Source organism: Geotrypetes seraphini, chromosome 2 (genome assembly GCF_902459505.1).
Source record: "Geotrypetes seraphini chromosome 2, aGeoSer1.1, whole genome shotgun sequence".
Taxonomy (NCBI): Eukaryota; Metazoa; Chordata; class Amphibia; order Gymnophiona; family Dermophiidae; genus Geotrypetes; species Geotrypetes seraphini.
The window spans coordinates 477,733,144-477,761,085 of record NC_047085.1 but is presented as its reverse complement, the minus strand read 5'-3'; the positions used below and the strand labels follow the sequence as shown (position 1 = coordinate 477,761,085).

Here is a 27,942-nt window from a genome sequence, read left to right as displayed (position 1 = left end):
GCACGCTCCAATCGGAGGGGCCCCATCCCAGTAGGGAGCGGTAACTCAGTCTGGAGCCAGGACTCTAAGCTAGTAAGTAAGCTGGCATCAGAGACCGTCTCAGGCAGCCCAATGAGACGCAAATTGTCACGTCTGGAGCGGTTTTCTAAATCTTCAATCTTTTCTTCCTGGCGTCGAAGTACACTTTTTAAGGAAGAGAGCTCCGCTGCCGAGGCATCGTGGGAGTCCTCCACGCGGGCAACGCGGTGCTCCAGCTCCCCGGTGCATCTGGTGGTGTCTGTAATAGTTGACTCGAGCGAGGCTAGCCGGGAGGAAAGCTGATCGAATCGGGCATCCAACGCCCGCACCACGGAAGCCGACAATGCCTCTAAATGAGCCGCAGAAAGTGGGAGCGTGGAGCCCGTCTCAGCCACCGCCGCCATCTTGTTGTCAGCACGTGAGGCTCTCACCTCCCGATCCTTGGCAACGCGGCTAGATTTTCCGCTCATAGTAGGGCTGCCCGATGGTAGAAAACGTTCCATGCACTGCAAAAAGGGTAAGTCGCATCCAAAAAGGATTGAATCCTGTAGCAAAGAGGTGCAGGGGGACCCAGGGCCCCGGAGCTCGAGCAAAACGCGTCCTGCCCGGCTCAGCACATCACGTGACCCCCCCGGGGAGGGAGATTATAAAAGGGAAGGAAGGAGTATAAGTTTTAAGTTTTTTTAAAGTTTTATTAGGATTTTATATACCGCCTATCAAGGTTATCTAAGCGGTTCTACAATCAGGTACTCAAGCATTTTCCCTATCTGTCCCGGTGGGCTCACAATCTATCTAACGTACCTGGGGCTATGGAGGACTGAGTGACTTGCCCAGGGTCACAAGGAGTGGCGCGGGGTTTGAACCCACAACCCCAGGGTGCTGAGGCTGTAGCTTCAACCACTGCGCCACACACTCCTCTCCTGGCTTTATGATGTTCCTCTCTCCCGCCAAAGCCCAAGACTAAGGGTGACTCTCAGAGCAATTTGGGAGGGAACTGACAACACTATGGGCTAGATTCACTAAGCCCACCAATCGCATCCCGACCACTTTGCGACCCCGACCCGATTCACTAACCTTCTGGCCGATCCTGTCCGCACCCGATCCGATCCGCGCATGGGAATGAGGGGAAATGGAATGCAAAGTATGAAGGGCCTCGATTCACTAGACAAATTCAGGAACACCAATTGGGCTGGCCGATCAAAAAAGAAGCGACTGCTGAGGACCAGTTGCTCACATCCTTTCCTGCTCTCTGCCGCCCTGCAGCCCTGAAATATTAAACATCTCCCTTGTGCAAAAACCCTGCTCTCTGCGAGCCTGTGGTTTAAACCCGCGGTTTTAACCCACGGGTTTAAAGTGGGGCTGCACTACGGTGGCGTGTTCTGTCCCTGTGTCTTTTGACATAAATGCCAATGCATTGTGATGTCATAGAGCTTTATGAAACATCCAGTCAACCCATCTACAGCATACACTATCTCCTCCACTCCCTATTGGCTAAGGCTCTTTACACCTGCATTGTGATGTCATAGAGCATTATGAAACATAGAAACATGACGGCAGATAAAGGCCAAATGACCCATCCAGTCAACCCAGCCGCAGCATCCACTATCTCCTCCTCTCTCTAAGAGATCCCACGTGCCTGTCCTCTCTCTCAAGCCTTCCCCTTATGTTGGACCAGGTGAGGCACTGGCTTAGAGCACTGATGATAAAGGGTACTAAAATCCCAGTTTGGCATCTATCCCTCTGGAACAATATATTGCAAACTGTATGCCAGCAAGATTCCAGCAAGGAGGAGAGTTGCTGGCTGACCGCCTACAGCAGGGGGTTTCAAAGTCCCTCCTCGAGGGCTGCAATCCAGTCGGGTTATCCGGATTTCCCCAATGAATATGCATGAGATCTATGTGCATGCACTGCTTTCAATGCATATTCATTGGGGAAATCCTGAAAACCCAACTGGATTGTGGCCCTCAAAGAGGGACTTTGAGATCCCTGGCCTACAGGATGTGCCTGTTGTGGCAAGAGGCACGTCCTGTAGGCAGTCAGCCGGCACTGGCTCCTCTTCTCCTCGCCAGCGCCTTTCCTCTCTCTTGTGTCTCTCCTGCTCCAGCACCCCCCACTGGCCGCCAAGGGCCCTGTCTGGAGGGGCTTCCCGCGTGTCAGATGTCTCTCTTGTGCATCGGATGTCCGCACATATCCGGCTACCCTCCAGCCGCGGCCTGGAGTTTACTGTGCCGCCGAGTAAAAAAAAAAGTTTGCATTAGAAGTTTGAAGGTAGATCAGCCTGGGATTTTGGCACCCTACATCACTGGTGCCCTGGGCCAGGGCCTCACTCGGTTCCATAGGTTGAGCCGACCTTGCCAACAATCAGTGGATAGTGCCCCTGGTTATTGGCTCCAACTGGCCATTGTGAATCTGGGTAGCTTAGGGACGGTCGGTGGTCAGAATTTGGGCAAAGCCACTAGTTAATCAGTTAGTAGTGATAGTTAGTCTGCTAATGGGTTAAGTAAGCTTAGAACAGCAACTCGGCAGTCTTAACTTTATCTGATGAGTTAGCCAAGCAGTGGTCTGAAGTCATCTGGTGCATGATTAACCTCTGGGTTGCCCTCCACCATTGGATATCCAGGGTTAATTCAGCCTATAGCTGTGAGCTATTTACATTACATTACTTTAATGATTTTTATTCCGCCATTACCTTGCGGTTCAAGGCGGATTACCGAAGAGGATTTCTGGACATGTCCAGAGGTGTTACAGAGTCGAGCGGGTTGCTTCAGAGGATTGAAATGTTTCATACGGTGTTAGTCTTCATGGATTTCTTGAATAGCAGTTTTGGATTTCTTTTCTGAAAGTTTTGTAGTCTGGGGTCACGATTAGTAGATTGGAGAGTTGGCGGTCTAGTTTTGCTGCCTGTGTGGCTAGAAGGCCATCGTATAGTTTTTTCCGTTTGATGTCTCTGATTGGAGGGTATGGGAATGGTGTCTGGGTTCTCTTGTGTCTGGTTGTAGTAGTTTGGATTAGGCGGTTGTTCAAGTAGGCTGGGCTGTCACCAATTATGCTTATAATAATAATAACAGTTTATATACCGCAGGACCGTGAAGTTCTATGCGATTTACATTGATTAAAAATGTTAGGGATTGAGTAGAACTAACAGAGTTAAAGTCTACAGATCAGTTATTTTGGGAAAGATTGTGCAGATCAGCTACCTAAGTACTTTAGGAACAGATGTGTTTTTAGGTGTCTCCTAAATTTCCCCATAAGTATTCGCAAGCATGAGTAATTGTTTCAGATCTCTACCCCATAAAGCTGCCTGATATAAGAAAAGATGTTGATGATGTCTTTTAAATTTACATCCTCTAACCAGAGGAGAAACAAAATTCAAGTTTGAGCTTCTCTTATGTCTATTGGTTGAAAAAGAGAAAAGGTCAGTCATATATTTGGGGGCTAGACCGAATAGTATCTTGAATCAAAAACATCCAAACTTAAACTTCACACGTGCCTCCATCGGTAGCCAGTGCAGGAGTCGGCTCCATATTGGCCCCTCTGTCTCTGCTAGAGCAGTGGTTCCCATCCCTGTCCTGGAGGACCTCTAGGCCAGTCGGATTTTCAGGATAGCCCTAATGAATATGCATGAGAGAGATCTGCATATAACGGAGGTGCCAGGCATGCAAATCTACTCCATGCATATTCATTAGGGCTATCCTGAAAACCCGACTGGCCTAGAGGTCCTCCAGGACAGGGTTGGGAACCACTGTGCTAGATAACCTCATATTTTAATGCAGTGGTTCCCAAACCTGTCCTTGGGGGGCCCCCAGCCAGTCAGGTTTTCAAGATATCCCTAATGAATATGCATGAGAGAGATTTGCATATAATGGAAGTGACAGATATGCAAATCTCTCTCATGCATATTCATTAGGGATATCTTGAAAACCTAACTGGCTGGGGGTCCCCCAGGACAGGGTTTGGGAACCACTGCATTAAAATATGAGGTTATCTAGCACAGTGGTTCCCATTGCTTCTATTTAACCTCCATCCGATAAAATTTAAGTCACATAGGTAGGGTTACCAGATGTCCAGGAAAATCTGGCCATGTCAACATCACATACTCCTCCGGGGGGGGGGGGGAGGGGGTGAAAGCCTCACATTGCACTGAGGGCCCCCTTCCCATACCCTTCATGCTTCCACATTTTGAGGGCCTTCTTCCTGCCACCAGTGCTTGACCTACTCCACAGTGCAGTTTTTCACCCCCAGGACATTGACATCTGCAGCAATTTGGGCCCACAGTTGGTTTTTCTGACCATTTGAGAGCCACAAAATTAAAAAAAAAAAGTCATGCAAACTTGCTGCTGATACGAAGCACCAGAAACACCCCCCCAGCTCCTCATCGTTTGGGTGGCACTTTGGGACAGCACGTCCTCTTCCTTGTGAGGAAAACCCGCTGCATGTGCCTTTCCATGTCCCTTGCAAAAGAAAGAAAAAAAACATTGGTTAGATGGTAATGTTGTACAAGGGAGGGAAAACAAAGATCCCCAGACAGAGATAAACCAAGCCACCTGCCCATCTACCCACTTTCACACTCAAAACACAATCAAAATGATACAAAAAAAAGGGTGACAAACTACCCAAATCTCTGATATGTGCTGGAAGTGCGAGGGGTGCACAAAACAATACACCTCTGCAAACAATTCATGCACAAAGGTGCACACCTCCATCAGAAGATCACGCATGTTCTATTGTCCCTTAATACTCAATTTTTGGAAATCTATATGGGGGAAAATTACTATGGTACTAGGCCTTTCCATAACCATTATCATATGACGTGATCCTTTTTGGGACATTGCTAAAACCTAAAAGTCCAATCGATATAAATAAAAATAGACTTTTTCTTGTCATGACAGGAGTGGCCATCCAGCCAATATTGAGTAACTGGAAGAATTGGGACAGACTAAACCTTGTGTATTGGTGGGAAACCCTTTGGCTAAGTTACAGGTATGAAAGGATGTTATCAGAGCAATTGGGGACTAGTAAAATATTTAAATCCATTTGGAGTCCATTAGAGGTTTATGTTAGACAATAGATTGCTCTTTATTTAGGGTTTCTGATTCCTACACACATCCAGGGAGGGGGGTGGAAAATGAAAGGGGTGGGGTGGGGTGGAATTAAGTGATTTTCTAATATATTTATGTACAAACATAACTGCTATGTTTTTATGATATTTATATGTATGTATACTTGGCACTTTTTTCAGTTTTAAAAATGAATACAGAATTTTTTTTAAAAAAATCATGCACAGTCGATGTGAACAGCAACGAGATCAATATAATAAAGTGCCAACTTTTTAAAGTGCTTTTGTGACACTTTTCTACTCGAGTGCCTTATGACAATTTTAAAATGGACACACATGGAGTGTGCCTATGAGGCGTGCGAACCCTTTCGTGAGCTGCTTTTCCTAACGAGCTGCTTGTTGAATTTCCGGGCACCTCATTTGCAAACGATTTTTTTCTCTCTGCATCGCTCGCTGTGTCGAGATTGGTAAATTAAGCTGGGACTACAAATGTACGCGGGATTTAACGGGGACATGAGAACCTGAAGGCTAGATGCTCAAAAGTTCCCGTTTAAATCCTCTGTGTCATTGTAGTGCCGGTAAATATTCCGATTGTGATGCTCAAAAAACTTTGCATGCAAATGAGGTTTGCAGAAATTCCATTAGATCAGTCATTGGAGAAAGTGACTGATGACGTGCATGTATCAGGAAAAGCTACGTCGTAGGCACGCATGAGCGTCAATCATAGGTGTGCCTGCTTGTAGCGCATCACATGTACTTGTGTCGTCGCAAAAGCGATTTACAAAATAGCGTTTTCTGTTTTTACTTGTGTAATAGTACAGGCACAAGATCTTTTATCCAAAATCTTTGGGAATTTGGGGTTTTTTTTGGAATGATAATGTTAAGTCAACTTGCGGGGAACCCGGGCACGTGTTGTGCTTCAAACACATTTCGTGGACTTTTTGTTGACAGGGACAGGAGGACACAGGACACGGAGTTAATATTTTACTGCGAATCTGTGCCAATCGCATCACATCACCGATTAGGAAATTTTACAAAAAAAAAAGAGAAAAAGAAACAGCAAGACCCCTTCCGTGAAGTATGACTGCAATTTGCTGATCGACAGTTCATAAAACAAAAAGTATAAGCCAGCCTCAGCCATGAGCTGTTTGGATGTTATGTGCCAAGTGTATGGTCCTCTCCAATCTTACTTTGTAGCTGCTTATAGCCCATACCATCAGACATGTGATTACACGTAGGGCTCCTTTTATCAAGGCGCGCTACGGAGGTGCCTTTGTAAAAGGACCCCTTAGTATAAGGGAGAAGACAAGCTGAAGAGCTCTAGTCCGTTGCAATATTATAGCAGGATAACTAATATCAGAGGTTAAAGAATTAAGTCTCCTTCCAAGGCTGAATTTCTAAAAAAAAAAAATAATGTTTTTTTCTTTCTTTTGCAAGGGACATGGAAAGGCACATGCATAGGAAACTTGCTGAGGTTCAATTTTGTTTTAAATTTTCCTAATACAAAAAAAAGTACCTGGAAACATTATTTTATTTATTTATATATATATATATATAGGAAAATATATATATAGGAAAATTTAAAACAAAATTGAACCTCAGCAAGTTTCCTATGCCTGTGCCTTTCCATGTCCCTTGCAAAAGAAAGAAAAAAACATTGGTTAGATGGTAATGTTGTAATAGATTTAGGCCTTTTCCCTCTTTAAGAAGGCAGGGCTGCTACTGGGCAGCAGAGAGCATTGGACAATTGGGAAAAGACTACAGGTCCCAGAATGCCTTAGAGCTAATCTAATCTTTAGCTTTATATACCAGGTCATTCCCTTGAGGGACTCGAACCGGTTAACAAAACTTGACTTAAGGATACATTAATGAATAATAGTAAAACAGGAAAAGTCAATAAATGTTAGCATTCAGTCGTCAACTAGAAAATTCTTAATGGATTACTAAAATTCAGTGCATTTGGGTCTCTCAAAGGTCAGTCTGCAGAGACTTCAATTAATACAGAACACTACAGCTAAACTTATTTGATCATGTAACCCCCTCTGCTCAAGGAATTACATTGGCTTCCAGTATGCCAAGCCTTGGTTTCCTGCTTTCGTTTCAGCGTGTGTCACATCGGGGAAATTAACTACTTCCGGTTTGTGTCAGATTTTGGTTTTCGGAATTCAGGATAAAGGATCTTGTACCTGTAGTCACCAACAGTGATTTACAAGTCCAGCATTTTCACTTTTCGCTCGTGTAGTAGTAATGTATTTGCAAAAATGATTTAAAATCCGGCAGCGTTTTCACTGTTCAGAGACTTTTTTTAGTTGTGGGTTTTCACTTGTTTGGGATTTTTTTTTAATTTTTTTATTAAGTTTGTATTTGTGAGCCTGATAGCTGATTGGTCAGTGGGGGGTGGGGCGGATTCCTTTAGTTTTTCTGTTGTGATTGTTTACACTCCCTTTTGCAACATTACCAAGCAGATGCATACAAGGGGGGGGGGGGGAGCAAAGGCTTTGGCATATCTCTATTAGGATTGTTTCTTTGCTTGCTCTCCCTTTGTAACATGGTGAGCAAATGCATGTAGTGGAGGGAGGAGTGTTCTTTGGTATACCTCTATTGGGATTGTTTATTTGCTTGCTCTCCCTTTTGCAACACAATCATGTAACAAAGATTTTTATTTCCCTTTATTAGGCATGCGAAAGCACTTGCAGCAGCAGGCCCACATGGTGGGGGAGGAAGTGCAGTCCCAGTTACATTGGAAGGAAGAAGGCTCTGGAACAGCCCTGCGTCAGATGCTTCTAAGAGTCTGGTGGGCCCCGCCCCAGGAGGCGCAAAGGGGCCGACCCAGGGGAGTCGCAGGTTTGTGGGGGGTTTTTGCTGGCAGCCGTGATCAGGAGTGAGGGAGAGGGGCTGTTGGACCAACGATAAGCAGGGGGGGCTGTTGGACCACCCACGATAGGGAAGGAGGCTGCTGAACTTGCGAGGAGGGGCTGCTGGAACTGTGATCGCGAGGGGGGAGGGGGCTGCTGGCCAGGAGGGGTGGGGAGGCAGCTCGTGGTACATCCTTTACTACAGAGACAAGACCATTCACCGTTCCACAGGGGCAGCCACCAGTCGATTTCTCCCCCCCTCCCCCGTTCCTGCGGCTAGCTGTGGGAAACAGTCACCGTGTCATTCTCTAATAAAAAAAAAAAAACAACCCTCCATTCATAATGTCCTTTGTAGCACAAAGCACATGTGGATCACAAATGCATATAATGCACAGGCCTTTACAGCATGAAAACAACCTTGGCACGCTTAGCGTTTTTTTCCCCTGCCATACAGCGAGTCACTGCCAACGAACGTCATACACACGTGTCCTGTTGATGTCCAGGGGGAGGGGACAGAGATCTACCAGCAAACCGTGCAGATGTGAAAACGCAAGATATATGTGCTTTTTCTACACTGCTTCAGCAGGACATATATGGTGCCCTCCAACGACCCTATAAAAAGTATGATGAATTAATCCAGTATTTTTTTTTTTTAACTTCCACCTCTCATGCAGTCGGCAGCCCCAGACCTGCAGGTATACCCTTTTAACGGACTCATGACTTGCACCTGAGACACGCTTTTAATGTGATACCAGGCATCTGCAAGACTGCTGGTAATTTTGAAGTGTTAAAGATTGGGCGCTTCATTTTGTGCATCACCCGGCAATGTCTGGGCATCACCAGGAGCGTTCATTTTAATATTAATGAGCTTGCAATACATTTCCATAGCATTCTCGGAGGCTGCTACGAGGTACAGAAAAAAACTGTACGGAGCCATTTTGTGCATCGGAAGCTAAAATGCTTGTACGCTAAACCAGTTAGAACTGGTTTAGCATGAAATCTTACATAGGGTTTCCCTCTTTATGAGGGCATGTCTGGGGGACCGGATGGCTTTTCAAAACCCAGCACTTTGTCCACTTTTTCCTGACATAATCGCACGTGTGCATGATGTCATTGCGTAGTGTCCGCGCCTGCGCAGATGCCATCTGGGGGCGGGGCTGGAGGGCGGGAAAGAGGCAGAATTGGGCGGTCCTAGGGGGCATGGCCATGGGTCTGCATTTTCCCCCTGAAGGAAAATCTGGTAACCCTAATCTTACAGGCACTGTAAGTTTTGAGCCTCAGGGCTGGCAGCTTTGGTGTCATGTGCTTGCTGAGGAGATCTGTGTAAATGCATCTTTCTTCCTTCCTTCTCTCCCCTTTACTGTTACTGAAGGAGCTGCAGGCAGTGGAACTTTAGGACCTGTTCAATTCTTGCTCAGACAGAGCTCTTTGCCGAACGGGTTTCGGGCTCCTAACACAGCCTTTTCTTGAGTTTATTTCCTGGTTGTGCAACGAAGGGAGGAGGTGGGAGGAGGTAGCAGGAACAGCGGCAGACTTTACCGGAAGAAGAGAGGGTGAGGAGGGAGAAGGTTTTGAGAAGACTCTCTTGCTATTAATATGTGGGGGGCTAAGTGATTTCCCATCGCACGCATCTGCCGTAGTTGCTGCCTATTTAAATTAATTCTTTTCCTGGTGTTGACTGGGAAAAGTCAGACTGGGGCCGAGGAGTGAAGTTGGGAGTTTACCCAGCGACCGGCTGGATCATCCGACGGCTGCTCAAAGTAAGTAACCTCAGAGCTAGCAGAGTGGAAAGAGGGAGGCATGAGGCTGAAACCCAGCGAGTTATAAAAAGGGGCAACGATAGTTTGTGGAATTGAAAGTAAGGGCACAGAAATTATGCAAGAAAACACACAAAGCGACTGTTGGACGTAATAGTTTCACAGCAAGGATTGTGGGGGTGTGGAATCGGAATGATTGAAAAACACGAGGCGAAAGTACAGGAAAACCTTGGATTGCGAGTAACTTAGGGCTCCTTTTACGAAGGCGCGTTAACGGTTTAACTCGCGTAACTGCCGGCCGCGCTAGCCACTACTGCCTCCTCTTGAGCAGGTGGTAGTTTTTTTGGCTAGTGTGGGGGGTTAGCGCGTGATTAAAAGTTGCGCGCGCTAAAGCCGCTAACGTGGCTTCGTAAAAGGAGCCCTTGGTTTGCAAGTGTTTTACAAGACAAGCAAAACATTTTATTAAATTTTAATTTGATATACCAGCAAGGTCTTGCAATACAAGTACATACAGTATACACACATCACAACTGAGCCGATGGTTCTTCTCTCTCTCTGACGCTCCAGGAGTGTAGTGACTGTTCTAAACAAGCGAGGTCTTGCAGTACGAGTACATACAGTATTTTGTATTAAAGTTTTGGGGTTGTGGAGTTTCCATTATTTCTTAGGGGGAAATTTGTTTTGATATACTAGTGTTTTGGATTACAAACCTGTTTTCGGGAACAAATTAAGCTCGCAAACCAAGGTTTTACTGTACTGGAAAAGTATAGCGAGAACACCCAAAAAAAATGCTAGTGAAAAAAAAAATTGCCTAATACTATAATAAATTTAAGTAAAAGTAGGATAATATAATTAATACAATTACTGCCTGGACAAGGAGGTAGGATAAATGTGGGGGGAGGTGAGGTTGGAAGTAGAGAATGACACGGTGACAAAATTCATCACCGTTTCCGTCCCTGCGGATAACAGCGGGAAATAATCCCATGTCATTTTCTAGTGTCTATTTCAACCTCGGTCCTTCTACACCAGCATTCTTCAAAGCAAAGCTTGCGGGTCAGTGGCTGTGCTTATGTGAGCCAAGGATAATGAAGCCATTGTGACATCACTGATGTGATTGGCTCTTAGGCACTGGTGGAATGAGGCATTATGACATCACAATATCTGCTCTGGATACCAGAGACTGTCATTCTGTAGTGTCTGTTTCAACTTCGGTCCTTCTACACCAGCATTCTTCAACGCAAAGCTTGAGGGTCAGTGGTTGTGGCCATTCATATTCTGATTCTTCCCTCTCTCCTTAAAGAATGACATGAAGATGCAGTGGCGTACCTAGGGTATGTGGCACCCGGGGCCCATCATTTTTTGACACCCCCCCCCCCCCTCATGTAAAATTTTTTTTTTTTTTTTTTTTGCAATAACCATGAAATGGAATAAATGGTCAGAATAGAAACAGGCAGTGAAAATTTTCTTTTTTTTTTTTTTTTTTTTTTTCCAAAGTATTTTTATTGAGAATGGCAAAAGGTCCAGACAAGCAACCATGGTCTGTACAGAAACTTATACATTATCAAAAAGAACACAGAATGAGAGTAACAGCAACAACAAGCATGAACAAGCCTCTCCCAAGAGAAAATTGCCAATGAGAGGCATAGCAATACACAACAAAAGGCCAAAACTTGGGGCAAGCAAACAAATCCCACCCCAGAACCCACAAGAATAATAAGCCGGACTAGACCCTCAGCCATATTTTATAATGAAAAAAACCCCCACAAGCAACAACACCCAGACCGCTCACCAGACACACCAATCCGCACAACAAGCACCCAAGAAACACCCAGCCACCACCCAGACAAAACTACCAGACACACCTACCCCACCAAGCCCAGACCCAACCCCCCCTCCCCAGAGAGTGCAAGCGCAAAGTGGACCGTGAAAAGGGCAGCTGCAGAAGTGGAAAGCCCCAGATAAGTAGGTTAGCTAAAGAAAGCCCACAGATAGAAGAAATCAGGATAACAGAAGTTCCAACAAATGCTCCCACAGAAAATTTTCTTTTATTGAACCTCATTTATGTAACCATTATTCCAAACATAACATAACATAAATTATGTCTGAATTGTCATGACATCAGAAGTACATATGGAGTAGTTGCAGGTGATGCTTGGGACAGTTCTGATTATGTTAGTTTGGTTTTATGTGTTTTTTTAATAGAAGGGTTTTTATTTCTTTTTTTAAGGTTTTGTAGTTTGTGGTCGAGGTCAATAGGTTGTAGAGTTGGGGGTCAAGTGTTGCAGCTCGAATGGCTAGGAGGTTGTCGAACAGTTTTTTTCTTTTGACGTTTTTGGTTGGAGGGTGTGTGAATGGTGCGTGAGTTCTCCTATGTCTGTTTGAAGTGGATTGAATTATTTAGCTGAAGAAATTAGTTACCCCCCCCCATTCCACACACATTAATTCTCTTCCATTTTTGTTCCCATTATAAAAAAACACTGATAAGTTCCCAGGAAAAAAATACATTAAAATAAGAAGTGAAAACAAAGGCCCCTACAGATGAGAACATAACATAAGAATAGCCTAACTGGGTCACACCAATGGTCCATCATGCCCAGTAGCCCATTCTCATGGTAGCCAATAGTGCTGCCCGATTCAGAGAAAAATATTTCATTCGATCCGATTCACCCTGTTGAATCGATTTTTCGATTAGATTCACTGTTAATGACACCGCTTTTTAAGTTTAAACAAAGTATAACAATAAATTTCACAACAACAATAAATTTCACAAAGTACTTAAAAAAAAAAAATCACATTTTTCCATTAAAGCAGTTCTGGAGACATTTGCTTGAACAGTCTTTTTTCCCAGTCCATAAGCAAGCAATATGAAAAAGATTTCCTTAATTATCTACTCAAACATTTTTGCTATTTACTTTCATTGTACCTATACTATTATTCAGTAGAAAAAATGGACTTAACTGTGTAGGAAATGAATCTCCTCATACACCCACCATATAGTGCAAAAATGTGCAAAGGTCTGTTTTTTTCTTTCGATCACTACATAGCCTAATGCCACACAAGCAGCGCTGTTACAAACATATTCTGAAGGTCAATGCTAAGGTTGACAAAGTTTCCTTCCTTGGACCAGAAGGAGATACTGACAAACCACTGGAAGAGATTCTAAAACAACTACCCAGAAATAACACCCAAAGACCCACTCAGTGTGTGAACCAGTTGAGTGGAGTGGACTAACTGGGGGTGGAAATGGGCCCAGAGTTTGCTCAGCAGAATTTCCCAGACTACCTCTTCCTCTCAACACACTGACATGCTACCACCACCACCAACACTAGGAACACCTCACCGAGTATGCCAGCAATGCTTATAAACTTTATAAAACACATTATTATATTTTCTTATAAAGCATATATTTTAACTGAACTCAGCCTTGCCATTCACAAAAATAGAAAAGTTCCCATTTCAAGCTGTCTCATGTACACTTTTCAAATCTAACATATTGTAATCACAAAACAGAAAATAAAATTATTTTTTCTACCTTTTGTTCTCTGATCAATATTCAAATCTTGTTGGTCCCAGGCTCTTGTTGTCTTGCTTGCCAGGGTCTCCTTTCTCCGTGCTAACCATCCGTCTGCCATCTCTGTTCTCCCCTTCCGTTTCCCTTCCCTCTCCCGGAGATCTGGCATCTTTCCTTTTTTTTGTCTCCATCCACAGATTCACCTTTTCTCAACTCCCCACCACCCCAGGATCCACCATCTCTCCCTTTCTGTTCCCAACTATCCTCCTATCCAGTATCTCTATCCCCCCTCCACACCATCCCCTGTTTCCAAGTTCTCTCCCTTTCTGTTCCTTCCCTCCCTAAATCCCATTATGCACCATCTCTCTCCCACTCCTCTGTTTTTAGACCCATTATTTCTAACCCCCAAAGTCTGGCATATGCATGTATCTTTGAACCCCCCCTTCCCTCTCTCCCTCTGTGTACTTTTACACCAGGACCCCCCTCCCCCGAAGGTCTGTCCCCCCTCCGAAGGGCTACACCCCACCCCTGAAGACCTGCACCCCCCGAAGGACTTTACCTCCCACCCGAAGGTCTGTCCCCCTCTGAAGGCCTAAACCCCACCCCTGAAGGACTGCACCCCCCCCCGAAGGCCTGCACTCCCTTGAAGGCCTGTCCCCCCCTTGAAGGCCTGTCCCACCCCCTTGTAGGCCTGTCCCCCCTTTAAGGCCTGCCTGCCTGCCTTTCCCCCCCTTGAAGGCCTGTCTCCCCCTTGAAGGCCTGCCCCCCCCTTGAAGGCCTGCCCCCCCCCTTGAAGGCCTGTCCCCCCCCTTGTAGGCCTGTCCCCCCCCTTGTAGGCCTGTCCCCCCCCCCTTGTAGGCCTGTCCCCCCCCCTTGTAGGCCTGCCTGCCTTTCCCCCCTTGAAGGTCTGCACCCCCCCGAAGGCCTGTCCCCCCCTTGAAGGCCTGTCCCACCCCCTTGTAGGCCTGTCCCCCCTTTAAGGCCTGCCTGCCTGCCTTTCCCCCCCTTGAAGGCCTGTCTCCCCCTTGAAGGCCTGCACCCCCCTTGAAGGCCTGCACCCCCCCTTGAAGGCCTGCACCCCCCCTTGAAGGCCTGTCCCCCCCCTTGTAGGCCTGTCCCCCCCCCCCTTGTAGGCCTGTCCCCCCCTTGAAGGCCTGCCTGCCTTTCCCCCCTTGAAGGCCTGCACCCCCTTGAAGGTCTGCACCCCCCCAAAGGCCTACACCCCCCCCCCCGAAGGTCTGCACCCCCCTGAAGGCCTGCCTGCCCCCCTTGAAGGCCTGCACCCCTTGAATGTCTGCACCCCCCCCCCGAAGGCCTGTCCCCCCTTGAAGGCCTGCCTGCCTGCCTGTCACCCCCTCCCCCTTGAAAGCCTGCTTGCCTGCCCGCCCGCCCCACCCTGAAGGCCTGATGCCCCGACCCACCCCGAAGGACCGCTCGCCCCCCTGGCCTCCCCGCACCACCTATGAACAGCCGCAGCAGGATCGCGAAGTCAGCGTCGGGTACCAGCCCTAAGGGGGTGTTCCCGGCCTTGCCGTTCAGTCCCCCGCCACCCCCGAAGGACCGCTCGCCCCCCTGGCCTCCCCGCACCACCTATGAACAGCCGCAGCAGGATCGCGAAGTCAGCGTCAGCGATCCCTGCTGCTTCCTGCGCCACGGTCCCGCCCCTCCTCTGACGTCAGAGGAGGGGCGGGATCGCGTCGTAGGAAGCAGCGCAGGGATGCTGACGCTGACTTCGCGATCCTGCTGCGGCTGTTCATAGGTGGTGCGGGGAGGCCAGGGGGGCGAGCGGTCCTTCGGGGGTGGCGGGGGACTGAACGGCAAGGCCGGGAACACCCCCTTAGGGCTGGTACCCGGGGCGGCTCGCCCCCCCCGCCCCCCCCTAGGTACGCCACTGTGAAGATGGTTTCCCGCGGTTATCCGCGGGGACGGGAACGGTTATGAATTTTGTCACCGTGTCATTCTCTAGTTGGAAGCAGGGGAAAATGGTGGTGGTGGTGGTTGGGGGGGGGGATAGTGATCTACTTTCTTGAGATTAGGGCTTTTCATTTCAGGGATTTGGCAATGTTCTATGAGGGCTCCCAGCAGTCTTGACCCCGGTTCCTTGACTGTATTTGCTACTAGAGTTGTCTGCAAGAAGTTCACACAGCCTGCAGCTTAAAGCTAGCCCCCTCCCCTCCCCCCCGGCCGACTCAACAGATTGATGAAATGAAAAGCCACTGACAGCAAAAAGCCCTAGCTGGTTCTCAAGGGGAATATGTGATCTTGGTAGAAGCCAAGAAGGGCTCTGAAAAGCTCTTAAATAGCAAAAAATATATGAGGCCATTGAGTACAGTGTTATATAAACTAAATTATGCATACTGTTATTTGAATTTAGCTCACAACCAGGGCCGGTGTTAGTGGTGGGGTGGGGGCAAACAGCTCCAGGGGGAACCTGTGGGCCAGGATGTCCTTCCCTTCTCCCCACCCGGTTCCGAAGCTCCCTCACATGTAAAAATGCAAGAGTATGACGGCGGTTCTCTAGCTTTGCCTGTGGCCTCCTCGGTGCTGTTCCTTTGCCGTGGTCTCCCCTCCCCCTCCCCCCCCCCCCCCCCCCGCAAAACACAATTTCCTGTTTCCACTCATGCAGACCACAAGAGACGAACAGCACCGAGGAGGCCCCAACATGTCTTAATACTGGCCCTGCTCACACCCCTTTCAGTTGTAGTTCAAAGTGAATGGAGTCTTGTTCAAATCTTTAAGGTGTTTTAGGGCCTGCTGGTTGTGAGTCTGTTGCTACTGTACTTAACACCACCTGTATTAAAAGGAATACATAATAATTTTTAATGTATAAGTTGACAATGCCCAAGAGAATGTCATAATTGTTCTAGATAAGCAAACTGATAATCAAGCCTTTGCAACATATCTGACCATTTTGTCATACATTCACTGTTCTCTACATATGGAGACACCACTGAATATATCTAACTAATCTAGATGGGGGGAAATGTTCCAGAACAAATGCAGATAAAATTGTTTCTCGTTCATCTTAAGTTAACTTCCCAAAAATTGACAAGCATATAGTAGCCACCAAATGCATACCTTTGAGAATCTACTTAAAATCAACAGAACCTTAGTTTATTACACTCTAGAGCAGGGGTGTCAAACTCAGGTCCGCGGGCCAAATTTGGCCCTCAGGATAATTAGATTTGGCCCGCGAGTAAATGCCCTCTGTTCCTTTCCTCCTTCCATCCCATTGTCCACCATTTCTCTCCCAGCTTTCTGGTCTCACCTTTAAAGCAGCCTGCAGAGGATCGCCGGTCAGCTGTAGTGAACCTAGCAGGCTGCCGTCGACCTCCGCAACATGTTCCCTCTGCCATGGTTCCGTACGTCAGAGGAAGGGTGGGACTGTGGCAGAGGGATCATGCTCTGGAGGTCGACGGCAGCCTGCTAGGTTCACTACAGCCGACTGACAATCCTCTGCAGGCTGTTTTGAAGGTGAGACCAGGAAGCTGGAGGATGCTAAAAAGAAGGAGGAAAACATGCAGGCCTTGGGGGGGGGGGGGGCTGCTGCAGCGGTGTAGGCGGGCCCTGGTGTAGAAGCACATGGAGGGAGGGAAGGAGGGGTACAAAGAGACGTACATATGCTGGACTGAGGGGGGGAGGGGAAGAAATAATGGGTCTAAAAACAGAGGAGAGGAAGAGAGATGGTAGACAATGGAATGGAGGGAGGGAAGGAACAGAAAGGGAGAGAAGTTGGACACGAGATAGTGTGGAGGGGGGATAGATTGGAGGGTAGTTGGGAATAGAAAGGGAGAGATGGATCCTGGGGTGATGGGGAAGGAGGGAGAGATTTTAGATGAAAGGGTAGTTGAGAAAAGGAGAGATCGTGGATCAGGAGATGGTGGGGTCCATTGCTGCATTTGCGGCAATGGAGATGGAAAAAAGGAGCAATGCCAGACCTTCAGGGGAGGGAAGAGAAATGGAAAGGGAGGACAGAGATGGAAGATGGATGGTTATCACAGAGAAAGAAGAAAACCACAAATGGGCAGGAGACCCTGACAAGCAAGTTATCAGAAGACAACCAGAGCCTGGGACCAACATGATTTGAATAATGAGCAGACAACAAAAGGTAGAAAAATAATTTTATTTTCTGTTTTGTGATTACAATATGTCAGATTTGAAATGTGTATCCTGCCAGAGCTGGTGTTAGACAGCAAGCGTGAACTAGGACCTAAAAGAGAGAGGACAAGTCTTTTTTTTATTAATTTTGTTTACATCACAGAGCTGGCGTGGGGTTGGAGAAGTTGTAACCCTATTCTTCTACTAAGACTAAGGAGTCTTTTTATTAAGGTGCGCATTTAGCATGCGCTAAATCAGTTAGCGTACCTTAATAAAAGGACCCCTAAGAATCTTAATAAAAAATTTGGCCCACGACAGTCTATGTTTTAGATTTTGTCCCCTTATGTGATTGAGTTTGGCACCCCTGCTCTAGAGCAAGTCTGGTCTCTCTCTTTCCCCCACCTCCAGATCGCTACCTCTCTCTTTCCCTCTACGGGTTTGGTTTTTCTCCATCCCTGCCTCCATGGATCCAGTTTCTCCACATTCTCTTCCTTCCCCCCACCCACCAGTTTCTCTTCCCTTCCACGGGTTCTGTCTCTCCCTAAGCCATATATCTGGCATTTTCCCTTCCAGGTAGTCCTCAAAACTTTCTTTCCATAGCTAACAGCAATTAAGATAGGCTTCCTCTGTCTGGCCTTGAGACCTTCTCTGTGCTGTATACAATTGCCTCTTAACGTATCTTCTTGTTTCTGCATTGGTGGGATGCAGTAGAAGGAGAACTCTGTGGCCAGCTGGAGGCAACCTGTGGAGGGGTGGGGGTGGGTGGGTGGAGGAGGAAGACTAGGGAAGAGGGAAGAGAGAGATGCCAGACCAGGGAAGGGAAAGATTGGGGGAGAGATGCTAGACTTTTTTACTTGTAATGAAACAGCAAGTTAAAGTACCAAAACTGGTTAAAATAGTGCATTGTTACAACTAAAAGTTCTTAATTATTTTCAATACTTATTTACAAGCATCAAAATATTTCTAAAACATTATAGTAACATGTTATCTTTTCCTTGGTACAATACACCACTAGGTACTGTAGAATGCACTTCTGGAGTGAATGGTGATGACTAAAATAGTAATGGGGTTCTCATCATGTGACCGGGCTGAGCATTTAGTACCCGTCACATATCATACTCAGGCACCTGCAACATGGTTAAAACATTAAACACTTTATTCACTCCTGTCCAGGTCTTTCCCTGAGTCTCCCCTGGACTCCGTAGATCTTCCAGGTCCTCTCCCGATGCCTCATTGGCCCTCTGGGCTGACTCAAGCAATAGGTGGAAGATGCTGGCAAACATTTGAAGAGGTGCATGGGGGTGTGGGGGGGTGCAAGGCATCTTCCACCTGCTGCTCACGTCAGCCTCAGCTCCCTTCTGATGTCACTTCCTGGTCACGGGACCAGGATGTGACATCAGAAGGGAGCTGAGACTGGCTCAAGCAGCAGGTGTAAGATGGCGCTCACACTGGCGAACATTTGAAGAGGTGCATAGGGGTGGGGGGGGGGTGCAAGGTGCGGCAATGCCAGGCACCACCGGGTAGAGAATGACACGGTGACAAAATTCATCACCATTCCTGTCCCTGCGGATAACCGTGGGAAATAATCCCATGTCATTTTTTAGTGTCTATTTCAACCTCAGTCCTTCTACACCAGCATTCTTCAAAGCAAAGCTTGTGGGTCAGTGGTTGTGGCCATTCATACTCTGATTCTTCCCTCTCTCCTTAAAGAATGACATGAAGATGGCTTCCCTTGGTTATCCGCGGGGACGGGAACGGTGATGAATTTTGTCACCGTGTCATTCTCTACGTCCGGGTGCCAACCTCCCTTGCTATGCCACTGGGAGAGTGTGAGAGGAGAGATTTAGAAGTAGAGAGAAGAGGAGTACAGAAAGAGAGATAGAGAAGAAGGGAGAAAGGTACAGAGAGAGAGGAGGAGGAGGTAGTGACAGAGGCAGAAGAGAGGGACAAGAGATAAGAGCATGCCCATCAGGAGGGAGCCCAACTACTCCCCCTGAGAAATTTGAGGCCCTAGTGCTCCTGTGTCTCTGCTGCAGGAGGCACATGTTCAAATACCACCATCACCTCCCCCCCCCAGTGTTGTTTCTGAATGCTGTAAAATTTTTAATTGTACACCGCTCAGAAGTTTGAGCGGTATAAGAATTTTTTATTTTTTGGAAACTTGAGAGCCTTCCACAGCCACCCTGTGTGAAACTGCAACACTCATGTTTAATCACCAGACACAGGCAGGGTGTGACTCCAATCCATTGAACTGCTCATGTCTTAACATAGGTGGAGGGGGGGGGGGGGGGGAACCATCACTGTACCATGCACAAGTCACACAGTAAGGCACGAGGAGCTCACAAGGCTGCCCCACCTGTACCCTGCTAACATGAAGGACCCCCACAGGTGTAAGAACATCAGAATAACTTTTCTGGGTCAGACCAATGGTCCATCTAGCCCAGTATCCCATCTTCACGGTGGTCAGTCTAGGTCACTAGTACCTGGCAAAACCCCAAATAGTAGCACAATTCCATGCTACCGATCTAGGGCAAACAGTGGCTTCCCCCATGTCTGTCCCAATAACAAACTATGGACTACTTGCATAAAATGATAAAACAGTGTACTCGTATACACGGGGGGGGGGGGGGGGGGGGGGGGGGCCGCCGAAAAGTTCTCAGCCCAGCCAACAAAGTCAGGGCAGCCTCCATCGAGGGCTATACACTTAAGCCCCCCTTTATCAAGCTCATGAGTGTTGGAGTTTTTACCGCTGCGGCCGGCAATAAAAACCCTAACACGGCTTGATATAAGGGGGCCTTAGTCCAGTGATTTTCCACTTTGTTGCTTGTTTGTTTGTTTTTAAAAAAAATCTTTATTCATTTTAGATCTTACAATAAGTGTGACAGTAAATTGAAACATTTTAGCAATAAATATAACACTTAATAATCATCAATAATTCCATTTACATAACATTATTTCCCTTCCTTCCCCACCCTTTCATTACAAATATGAAATGTAAATATCATATGACAAAATTTCTTTTTTTTTTTTTCCTATCCTTCCTATATATTAGATGCTATATTAAAAATAACCCCCCTCCCCCAATTGAACTAATAAATTTGAGGGGAAAATGGCATCTATTCGTTACAATATTTTGTTAACGGCTCCCACACATCTTGAAACTTCCTTAAATATCCCTGCTGTGTAGCTATTGCTCTCTCCATTGATATATACGGCACAGTGAGTTCCACCAAAAATTATAATTCAGTCTTCCAGTTCTTCCAATTTGTTGTATGGCAACCCCTGTCATTATATAAGCAATAAATTATTATTATTTGAAGATATCTGACTCTTTGCCCTCATTGACATGCCAAATAATATAGTATCATAGGTCAATGCCACCGGGTTTTCTAACAAACTATTAATTTGGCTCCAAATTGATTTCCAAAAAGCCATAATAAATGGACAATAGAGCAATAAATGATCTAAAGTCCCTGGTTCAAGATGACAATGCCAACATCTATTAAACTTAGAGCTATCCAACTTTTGTAACGAAGAGGGATCCATAATGCTCTATGTAACAAAAAAAACCCCCAAAAACCCACCAAGTTTGTCTCATAGATGCAGGCACTGTACATCTCATTCTCCAAGACCAAATTCATGGCCATTGAGACGCAGAAATTTCATGCTTAATCTCAATGCTCCAAATGTCCTTAAGACCAGTTTTTGGTGTCTTTTTTATAAGTCCAGCTATCAATTTATACCATTGAGCGGCCTGGGTTTTTTTTTTTTTGTTGTTGTTTTTTGTTCCATCGGAAAAATATAGAACAAAAAAAGTTGAAAATCACTGGACTAAGGGAAAGATTCTCATAACTTAGCGTTGCCTTTAATGCAGCCGCTAAACCGGTTCCAGCCGGTTTAGCGTGCATGTATTTTAGCGGTGGATTCTCAAAATGGCTTACCATGGTCTTTTCCGAGCTTCCTAGCAGTCTGAATCTGCCATGCAAATGGGCTCATCAATATTTAAACAAGCACTCTGATTGATTCGTCATCATGGCCGAGTGATTCTTCAAGCGTGGCATCATCTTTTGGCAAACAAAAATCAGCAACTGGTCCCGGTTGCCAGCTTCAGTTTTGACTATGGCTAATGAAACAAAAAAATAAAAATTACAAGATTCACTTAAATTATAGTACACTTCTCCCTCCATATTCTCGGTGGATGTGGGCAGAACATAGCCGTGAATATGGAAAAACCATAAATAACTTTTCAACGGTTATTCGCGTTTTTAAAAAATAAATGTCAGCGTTTTTACTATTGAAACGTTTTTATTATTGAAATAATAATAATTCCCTTAGCGCGCATGCGCTCTTCTAATCTGGTGGTTCCGTGCGTCCGTAGCTTCATGGTCGGCAGAGAAATTATAGTAGGAAAAAAAGCTGGTAAAGTGTGCGCGAGCGCGCGCGTTCCATTTTCTTCTCCCAGCAGCGATTATGTGCCGGTTGCCGTTTGATTTAAAAAAAAAAGGTAGGTAGGAGAAGGACGTCATCTTTGTAACCTGTTTGGCCACATTAAGTTCATCACATACAATCATACCCACGCCGCGCTCTTCTGTCATGCGCATCAATTCTTCACCACCTAAACTGTACTGCTCCTTCAGATTTTTGCAGCCCGAATGCATGACCTTGTATTTCTTAGCATTAAATTTTAGCTGCCAAATTTCAGACCATTCTTCAAGCTTCGCCAGGTCTTTCTTCATGTTATTCACCCTATCCGGGGTGTACTGTATACTCTCCTGCAGATTTTGGTATCATCCGCAAAGAGGCAAATGTTACCTGACAGCCCTTCAGCAATATCCTCTATAATAATCCTCTAAGCGCGCATGCGCACTTAGGAGGCTGTGCTACCTGATTCGTGCTGTGTCCCTCCGTGGCCGTATTCAGCGGCTTGAGGAGTGTGGGGCGGCTTACAACAGCTGTCGGCGTGCGGCGGCTTGAGGCGCATGCGCCAGCTTGGATAGCTGTCGGCGCTGGAGGAATTTGAGTGGTGGTTTAGGAACGGCTGGAGGGTGTCGTGCCAGTACTGCAAGTGAAAGGGGGCTGCTTTGATGGGGAGGGGTGTGCTGGGAGGCAGACAGCTGTGATCTGGGGGGAAAGACAGAAGGGGGCCACAGAGAGACAGTCAGGGAGAGGGAAAGGGAGACACTTTGGGGGGAGGGGTGTGTTTGGGGGCAGACAGCTTTGCTCTGGGGGGGGGGAAGACAGAAGGGGGCCACGGAGAGACAGTCTGGGATGGTACAACAGAAAAATATAGGCAGGCTAGATAGAGAGACAGAGAGACATACAGAAAGAAAGACAGGGGGCAAGGGAGAGAGATAGACAGAAAGAAAGACAGACAGCGGCCAAGGAAAGAGAGAGAAAAAAAGAATCTCAGACAGAAAGAAATACAGACAGTAACCAAGGAGAGAGAGAGAAAGAAAGAATGACAGACAGGGAGCCAGAGAGACAGACAGCCAGCGTTCAAGGAGAGAGAGAGAAAGAAAAAACCCAAAAAACAGATGAACAGCGGCCAAGGAGAGAGAGAGAAAGAAAGAATGACAGACAGAAAGAAAGACAAACAGACAGGGGGCCAGGGAGAGACACAGACAGAAAGAATGACAGACAGACAGACAGCATCCAAGGAGAGAGAGAGACAAAGAAAAAAAAACCCCAGACAGACAGACATCTACTCTAGCACCCGTTAATGTAACAGGCTTAAAAACTAGTCGTTTATAAAAATGTTAAAAAGAACAGGCACTCTCTTTATGTGTATAATACGCTTATATACAGTATTTTATGAATATGCTTTTTGCTTTACACACCAAAAGCAAGTTTGAATGTTTTAAGGTCTATATGTCTTTTAGGTATCTAATATGTTTATATGTAGTATTTTATGAATGAGCTGCTTGTTTTAAGTACAGTATCCTTTAGATTGGTACTTTGTTTTTGGCTTTTAAAAGATGTATTTTTGAATCTTTAGGGGCTGCAAATCTTGTATTATCATTCACGTATTCAACCTTCTTACAAGTGAAAAAGTTTTGTTTTATACTATTATTGTCGGTACTTTTTATGTCTTTTAGTTATATGTATGCATTGGTTTAAATACACACAAGTGTCTCTGTATGTTGCTTACTATTTTATTTTACTTACACATTTTAAAATTTATTTATTTGTTTCATAATTCAACCGAATTCAACAAACTCTACAATAAGTACAGCCACGCATCATGTGAACTCAACCACTGCCCGCCATATCTCCTGTCATCAGCGAGCACTAAGTTCCGTACCTTACTCCTACACTGGATACAAACCATGCTCACAGATGGCATTTTCCCAAATGACCTCAGCGAAATCATCATCACCCCAATCTTAAAAGACCCAAAAGGACCAACATACCTCTCATCCAACTACAGACCAATAGCCTCAATACCTCTATATATCAAACTAACAGAAGGATTAGTAGCCAAATTCCTCACCAACTATCTCGAGGACCATAATTTACTCTATCCCATGCAATCCGGCTTCAGAACTAACTTCAGCTCAGAGACACTACTAGGCTCCCTTATCGACACAGCAAGACAACACCTCAGCATTGGAAAAAAAATGCTGCTCATACAGTTGGACCTGACGGCGGCATTTGACCTAGTAGACCATAACGTCCTACTGCAAATCTTGGACTCAATAGGCATCTCAGATAAAGTATACTCATGGTTTGAAGGTTTCTTAAAATCCAGAACATACAAAGTAAAATGACAAAGAAAAATCCAAACCTTGGTCCAACCCCTGCGGCATTCCACAAGGGTCCCCACTGTCCCCTACTCTCTTCAACCTATATACGGCCTCTCTTGGCGTTTACCTGAACAAACAAGGCCTATCCTCTTATAGCTATGCTGATGACATCACCATCCTCATTCCTTTTGACCAACCAATGCTCTTAATGTCAGACACACTACACAGAACTCTAGCTACAGTTACGACTTGGATGGAAGACCACAAACTGAAACTCAACCCAGACAAAACTAAATTCATCCTTCTAGAAAATAACAAAATCCCAACCATAACCAACTTAGAAATCAACTCTATCAACTACCCTTTGCAAACCACCCTAAAACTTCTAGGTATGACTATTGACAGAGGCTGCACCATGCAACCACAAATTAACAAAACAATACAGAAATCTTTCGCAGTTATGAGAAACCTTAGACAAGTCCGAAAATTCTTCTAAAAAACACAATTTCAGCTCCTAGTACAATCTCTAATCCTAAGTATCCTAGACTATTGTAACATCCTCTACCTCCCCTGCCCTGCAATAATGATTAAACAACTACAGACAATTCAGAATACAGCTCTGAGACTCGTCTATTCATTGCAAAAACATGATCACATTACTGAGGCATTCATCAATTCTCATTGGCTTCCAATCCAGGAAAGAATACAATTTAAATTCTACTGTATACTATTTAAAACTATAAATGGAGACAGCCCAACCTACCTAAACGACCGCCTCATCCAAACCACCTCTACCAGGCATAGAAAACCCCCCCCCCCATTCACTTACCCCCCAATCAAAGAAGTAAAACGGAAAAAACTATACAACGGACTACTGGCCACTCAGGCAGCGAAGATAGACAACCAAGTCTCCAACCTATTGACAACAACCCCAGACTACAAGATGTTCAGAAAGGAAATAAAAACTATACTCTTCAAGAAATCCCTTAATAAAGCTTAATACCATGATAAAGCTTAACCCCCCCCTTACCATCCCCTCCCTAACCCCAGATCCTACTTTTCCCTCTCTTGGAAACCTTCTCTGATCTAATGTTGTAACCCTTGTTCCATAACTCTTTTTGTAATCCGCTTTGAACCGAAAGGTAATGGCGGAATAGAAATCTGTAATGTAATGTAATAATCTGGTTATAGACTCCCGAAGAAGGCATAGTCCGCTACACCTAAATGCTTGCAGCGTGGTCTTTCTCTGCAGAATTCTACCTCTTCTTTCCATCAATAAAGGTTTCATTTGGAAACATCTTGATTGACCCACTTGTTTCTGCTTTGATCATGACAAAATTTGACATTAAAAACAAATTACAAAATTTACACGAATTATACTAATTGAAGGCCGACGTTTGCATCTCCCCTCTCTTCCCTTCATCCAATATCGCTGGCACGCCTATTATGCTCCAATAAGGCACGCACATGATATGTGTGCTTATGGCATTGCTTTTCCAGGCACATGCCCACATCTACGCCTCTTTTGTGGTATATTCTGCGCAGGTGCCAATTGCTCTCACCGGCGACTCATCACCAACTTCATTTGCAATGCGTGGGTTTTTTTTTAAAAATGAGAATGACTCACCTTTTTGAAATCGCTACAATAATGGCTGCACCAGCAGCCCATCATTTTTTCCCGTGAAGTTTTGAGAATTTTCCCTATAGCTCTCAATGGAGACTGCCCAACTTTGTTGGTTGGGCTGAGAACTTTTTCAGCACCCCCTTGTGTGTGTAAGTTTGTGTATATAGATATAGGTATATTTCAGTTGATAATCACCCTTTAGAATTTTTCTGACATCAATGTATGATTTAAAGCTTGCTTGTATTTCTGAATTCATTGAATTTGTGCTCTACCCCTATTATAACAGGGACGATTAATAATGTTGTTTAGACATGTCTATGTTATGTGTGATAATCGGAGGAAAGCAAGATTTTATGTATGTGGTAAGGAAACCGCATAGTTGCTGGAGCTGGAGTTGGAATCGGAGAGTAGAAAAATTGAGGAGTTGGAGTAGATGGTGTGGTCTACCAACTCCAGAGCTCTGTTTATTGTTGTGTTACGGTAAGTCTCCTCCCACTGTGTTCTGCAAGAATACAAGTTTAATCTTCAAGCGAGTTGACGTAAATAAAACTGCATCACTGAGATGAACCCAGGCCACTGGTGGGGCTAGTGAAAGGAGAAGTAAAATCATACGAGTCGACCTCCTTGGACAAAATGTCTAGAAATATTAGTAATCTTCAGTCTGTCTACTGGTAGAGGAAGGAAGTACCGACAGGATCTATTGATACAGAAATGAGGAAGGATGATGGTGGCAGTTTAAGGTAAATTTCACTAGCACTTCCTCTTTCCTGTGAGATTAGCAGAATCTCCCCTTGCCCTATAAGATTACGGTATATGTATTCTTGTGGAAGGGGAAGAGAGCTTAGTGGAGCAATCTGTCGGTTCTGGCTTCTTACACGGTCATTTTTCCTTGATATGTTAACAACTGGCTTTTGGAAACATCCAGGTTGGTATTTAAATTTAGCCATTGAACAGTAGGCCTTTTAGCTCCAAATACATAAATGGCAGGAAAAATGTAAAAAAAACCCAAGTACATTATCTGTTACATTTTTAAACATATGTTTTCAGTGAACCAACTTTAATGTTTGGCTCACTGAAAATCCACATATCTGTGTTAAAGCTAAAAATTTGTGGTCTGTAGGCCGCACGCTCTTTCTCTCTCTGTGTCTTTAATATTGATGATCTTATAGTAATATATTTATTCAATTTTCTATAATGTTCTTCCAAGGGAGCTCAGAACAGTTTACATGAATTTATTCAGGAAGCATTTTTCCCTGTCTGTCCTGGTGGGCTCACAATTTATTTAATGTATCTGGGGCAATGGGGGGATTAAGTGACTTCCCTAGGGTCACAAGGAGCAGCATGGGTTAGAACCCACAACCTCAGCTATAGCTTTAACCACTGCGCCATTCTCTTCCCCTATACTATACCATGCAAGAAAAGTCAGAAATATGTTTAAAGTTGCTGGTTCTCTTTTTAATGAATGACATTGCCTGTGTTTACTTGAAATATTTTTTTAATGATGCTGGGTGTACGCCCTATGACCTTTCTCTACTCATTGTTTTAAAAAGGAGAACATGAAGAAAATGGGTTACTGTTAACTCTCGTACCGCCACTATCTCACTGAGGAACCTGGAGACTGATTTTTATGGTTGAAGTTACCTGGGAAAGAAGTGGAGTACAGAAACTCATCTGAGAAGCGAGAGCAGGAAAGGGGAAGCCGCTTGGGTTGCCCACACTTTTCCCCACTCGTTAACCAGGGATGGCATCATTTCCACCGCAATCAGACAGCGACTTGGGCATGAAGGACGTTGATCTAAATTCCATCCCACTTGTTGCCTTGAACTTCAGTGTCAGGAACAAGTTGTCCATGTACTTGAACCCAAGAACCATGGTAGCTCCAGACTGGACGACGCTTGCAGAAGAAATGGGGTACGAGTACCTAGAAATCAAGAATTTTGAGGGCTTTCCAAATCCAACGGCAAAGCTGCTGGAGGACTGGCAAGGGAAGTGCTACCGAGCCACTGTGGGAGGGCTTGTGGACTTGCTGAAGAGAATCGAGAGGACTGATATTCTGACAGACCTGTCGCAGATGATAGGTATGTTGATGTTTATGTTTATTTAAGATTTGATATACCGCTCCTGCATTTTATTGACCTAAGCGGTTTACAAAGTATCAAACTAAAATGAAATTAGGTACTTGAGAAAACCTACCCTATCTGTCCCGAAGGCTCACAACCTAGCTAAAGTACCTGATTAAAATAAAAATATGTAATACATTTCTAAGATAAAAAATCAAAG

At 45.3% G+C, this 27,942-nt stretch overlaps 1 protein-coding gene across 4 annotated transcripts in view; it reads left to right on the top strand.

Moving 5' to 3' along the window:
* The window catches only part of LOC117354356 (myeloid differentiation primary response protein MyD88-like), a 128,130-nt gene that overhangs the window by 67,548 nt on the left and 32,640 nt on the right, over window positions 1–27,942 (top strand). The window contains exons 1-3 of one of the 4 annotated variants that reach the window (XM_033931734.1): window positions 7,086–7,211; window positions 7,751–7,918; window positions 27,213–27,740. In XM_033931734.1, the coding sequence (XP_033787625.1) occupies window positions 27,404–27,740 (337 nt within the window). In that variant the 5' untranslated portion in view covers window positions 7,086–7,211; window positions 7,751–7,918; window positions 27,213–27,403. Of the gene's footprint in view, window positions 1–7,085; window positions 7,212–7,553; window positions 7,626–7,750; window positions 7,919–9,433; window positions 9,690–27,212; window positions 27,741–27,942 lie in introns of those variants that run through there. The other 3 variants (XM_033931735.1, XM_033931733.1, XM_033931731.1) reach the window with 3 other exon arrangements.